Below are 4,772 nucleotides of genomic sequence, written 5' to 3' on the forward strand. Positions count from 1 at the left end.
TAACCGTAACCATAAAGGTGGTAAATGTACCAAGTTTGCTACGAGGGTGCCCAAACTGCCGCAGTTGATGGCCAGGGCACAAGTTCACTGGATGTAACGACCATTGATAAAGACCTTAGTATAATAATTAATTTATATTAAAGTCAATATTCATTAAACATCTTATAATAAATTTTAAATACTCACTCTTGGCGCCTTGATAATATTCATCACGGATTCCACTGATATAACTTCTGACAAAATTAAATATAATTTCGGTCAACCACTTATTCTGCATTACAAATAATAAAGTAAATTTTTTTTCTTTTAAAAATAACTTTTCTTGTTGCCTTAAAATGAGTACCAAGACTGATCAGTTATAATTTTATAGGCATATCTTTGACTAAACAGTATTTTAAATAGGTTTAATTTGTATCGAATATTACATGTTAAGTAAGAGTTTACAGTAAGAACTACATTTGGAGAGTGCGTAGAAAATTAAACTTCACATCCTTCCTAGTAACTACTACTACTCTAAACTATATGTTATTTGAATAAAATATTGTTTCCGCCGAATGGAACAAAATGTTATGTCACTATTAGTTTTAATATTTGCTTGTGTAAGACAGAGGATTAAATCACATTTTAACTGGATCAAAGGTTTTGGAATTCAAATTAAGGTTTACAAGAACGATATTAGTACTCGTATTCTTGAAGGGAATCTTTCTTTCCCTACTTATTGATCTTACTTTTGACCAAGGATCCTATAAGATTGTATTTTTTATGTTTCATTAACAGTAATTTGTTTACAATTAAACTCTCAAATGAGGTTTACAGTAGCAACGGTTATTAAATAACAATGTCGTCCACTCATATTTCTATGTATGCAGCTATAAGCTTGGAAACTGAGCCAGAGTAACATACTTGTGTATATTGAACACGAGCCAGTGACGTCACTAGGGCGCCGCAGAGTCGCCACTTTACTGCATTGTCCTTCCCTTCCCCCACCCATCTTCTGATGTTAGGTATGCGTGGTACAGGAAAAAAGCCATAAGGAATAATTGTTAAACAATACACGTTTTATTTTATATAGCATTTACTGGTGTTGACCAAATACTACTATTTCGGTTGTCGGTCAATCTGGTGGTGTTGATTCCTGACTTACGCGTGTCACAGCGCTCTGGTATGGTATTTTTTATTTTAACCTAGTTAGTTATTATGAGTTAGGTTAGTTATTTATCTGAGGAAGATATCGAATTAGCAAATCTTGAAACGTAGTGTTACTAATTTGTTTTATCACTGAGCGATGACAAATGTCCGGAAAAATCCTGTTTCCTTCACAAACCTATTTACTTACACAAGATTACTTCAAAATAATTGTTTAATCTGCTAACAGAAGACGACGAATGACATTCCGTCTATTAGTAATATTACTAAATGTTAATAAAAACACAACTTTTTCCAAATTGTTTATTTTTTGGACGAGGCCTTTCAAAACCAAAGTAATATGTTTCGCAGCTTCCAAATTGCGCATATTATAAACTCTGCACAATGGTCAGGCCTGTTATAAAAGGTAGGGTACATAAGACATTTAGAGTACATTCATGAGTTCAAAAGTAAACTAAAATTGGTATTAGTAATTTATAGGAGTTACATGATCTGCTTCTTGTTTTTTTCTATATGATGCTTATAGCTTATAATATATATATATATATATATATATATATATATATATATATATATATCAATTTCACGTAGATTTTCAGGAATAAGTAAATAGAGATGGTAGCAAAATGCAAACCAAATCACATTAAATGTAATGGAGAATCTTGTAACATCCCAATATACTGTAAGTTAAAAAACACATTTTGTTAATGTTACCATTAACTTGTAAGTCAATATCATATCCTGTTATTTGTTTTATGCAATGTCAGCTTGTTATTATTAATATAAATTAATAATTACTATTCTAATGCAGTATAAGGCTGAATAAAACCTTTTCGTTATTGTTATACCACCGAGACCTTTCATATACAGTGATAATCAATTATCTATACATTTATACTGTCCGTGTTGATGTGTAATGATGTCAATTATGTGCAATAATTAAGTACATATTATCAAGTGCCTCTGATGATCAGACCTGTAATTAAAATGTTTTAACTGCAAACAACTGCATCTTTGAACAAGGTGTAAAGAGACGGGGTAGAAGAGTAGTAGGGATGGAATTTCAACCAATTTTCTATTTGGTATCAAAACTCTTATACAAGTAAGGATATTTTATGAAGCACTGCTTATGACACTGGTCAACCAGATGATATGAGATGAATATTGTGAATTTGAGCAAGATACTATTATACTATACTATTATAATACTATTAATCTCACGTATGGTTGTTTGTATAGCTAAAAGTTTCAGGTTCTGGTAATAGTACACTACATGGTTGTAAATGAGCATACAAAATTACTAAATAAACACCAATACACTCAGAAATGCTTAGAACCTCCTTGATTGATCTAATTCGTTCGTTATCCCTCTTAAATTGGGATTTTCGTGCATTCTAATTTTCCTAATCGGGGATAGGTGTTTGTATATTCTAACTGTTCCTAGCATTTAATTAAAAAACCACAACATACATGTAAATTTCCCCCAAAAAATTAAAATGCATAATTTGTATCAAGCTATTACGTTGACTTAATATTATATTATTCGTTTATACATTTATTAATATATATAAATTACTAGCTTACCCTGCGCGCGTTGCTACGCCACCAACTAAAATAAATTTGAAGGAAATATTCAATAAATTTGAAGGAAATATTCAATACACACATATACAATTCATTTTGAGTCACCTTATTGATTTTGTTCATTCCGAAAAAATTGTGACATTGCAGCGTTTCGATTAAATTCGATATTTATTGAAGGGCTGTGGGATACACAATATTTCTTGTTTTTCCATCTGGTGCGTAAACAAATAAATCAGAAGGTTTTCCAACGCGTGAGCAAGCCACATAGAGCTGCCCATGTGAGAAGCATGGATTCTCCAAATTCAATCCACATACTTGCAACGATTGTCCTTGTGCTTTGTTGATAGTTATTGCGAAAGCGAGTCGCACCGGAAACTGCAAACGTTTAAATTCGAATGGCATATCTGTTGGGATCATTGGGATACGTGGTAACAGTACGTCTTCACCTTTGAATTTTCCAGTCAAAATTGTTGCCTCGATAACATTGTTCATCATTTTCTTGACTGAGAGTCTGGTTCCGTTACAAAGTCGTGGTGGATTTATGTTTCGAAGAAGAATGATGGGTACGCCAATTTTCAATATAAGAACGTGCGGTGGCATGCCTGGCAAATCAAGCGAATTCAAAAATTCAGTTGGATAGTTGATAACTTCGTCTTGATTCACCACAGTATCGATGGACTTATATATTGTTGTTTCGCCAGGTATTCCATTCTGAATATTGAAGTTAATGGTATTGACATCGATATTTTTGGCTGCTAATATAGCACGCGTACTGAGCCACTGAAGATTTTTGTAGCTTTGTGCAATGTTTGGAAAAACTTTTTGCACCAATTCATCTATGCTTTTTGTGATCTTACAGAAGTTTGCTGGCAAGGTGATACATTGCGTAGATTCATCAATTTGCACTCGCCCATTTCCAATATCCATCAATTGTTTTGCAAAATTTTCAGCCGATGCATCCTGTTGTAGTTGTACACGCATGTTGGTTTTCAAAATCAATTTCTGTATATGGCGCCATAAAACTGATGATTTGAGACATGCATTAAGTTCGTCAGCGGGTGTTGAACGTGGTATAACCGGCAGCGTTTGTCGAAAATCACCAGACAATAAAATGAGTGCGCCACCAAAGATCTGTTCGTTTCCTCTCAAATCTCGCAGTGTACGATCAATTGCTTCCAATGCTTTCTTGTGAGACATTGTACATTCGTCCCATATGATAATTTTACACGTTTGGAGTAATTTGCCCATTCCAGAGTTTTTACTGATGTTGCATGTTGGTGTCTCAGTGTTTTGCAAATTCAACGGCAGTTTCAATGCTGAATGCACTGTTCGGCCACCATCCAAAAGAGTTGCCGCAATTCCAGATGATGCAATGGCCAGTGCAATATTATTTTGTGATCGTATGGTTGCCAGAATGAGTGAAAGAAGAAAAGTCTTCCCTGTACCACCAGGCGCATCTAGGAAAAATAGTCCACCACTCTGTTCTGTAATGGCACGCATAATTCTGTCATACGCAATGCGTTGTTCTGGAATCAACTGCGGAAGATTTATCTGAACAAATGTCCCCAATTCGACAGTATCAAAGTGTGTTTCTCGTTGCAAATCACGATCGAAAAGGTTGTTCGCTGGTCGGTTTGGATCAGGCATTCCCAGTTGCACCAGTGCCTTGTTAGTAATTGCCAAACATATATCTTCAATCAAAATCAATGCCTCATTATACACGTTTGGAGTGAATTGAATGTCCGAATTTTGATTCGCAATGCGCAAACGATGTAGAATGTCTTCACTCATGTTGTCCTTGTATTTTTTCCCAAAGATCGTTTGGATTACATGGGAAACAGGTTGTTAAAATGATAGCAAATAACGTACGTATTTGCTGTGGTCGAGCAGTATTCGATGCATCAGCGAGTGCAGTGTCCCAATGGGCATCATTTTCAAGAAGATTTAGTTTCTGGCAAGCTTGATGATAAGTGGCGCATAACTGACCGTTGACTGTCCTTAAATCTTGGAAGGACATCGGTCCACGTACATTGATTAACAGC

The 4,772-nt window shown here is 34.7% G+C and overlaps 1 protein-coding gene across 1 annotated transcript; it reads right to left on the reverse strand.

Annotated features, from left to right (window-relative positions):
- Window positions 1-2,898: 2,898 nt before the first annotated feature.
- Window positions 2,899-4,521, reverse strand: LOC124358305 (ATP-dependent DNA helicase pif1-like). The gene has a single exon (XM_046810603.1). It carries the CDS (start codon window positions 4,519-4,521, stop codon window positions 2,899-2,901), a length of 1,623 nt encoding a protein of 540 aa, XP_046666559.1.
- Between the last annotated feature and the right edge of the window lie 251 nt (window positions 4,522-4,772).

This window comes from Homalodisca vitripennis, chromosome 3 (genome assembly GCF_021130785.1).
Source record: "Homalodisca vitripennis isolate AUS2020 chromosome 3, UT_GWSS_2.1, whole genome shotgun sequence".
In the NCBI taxonomy this organism is placed as follows: Eukaryota; Metazoa; Arthropoda; class Insecta; order Hemiptera; family Cicadellidae; genus Homalodisca; species Homalodisca vitripennis.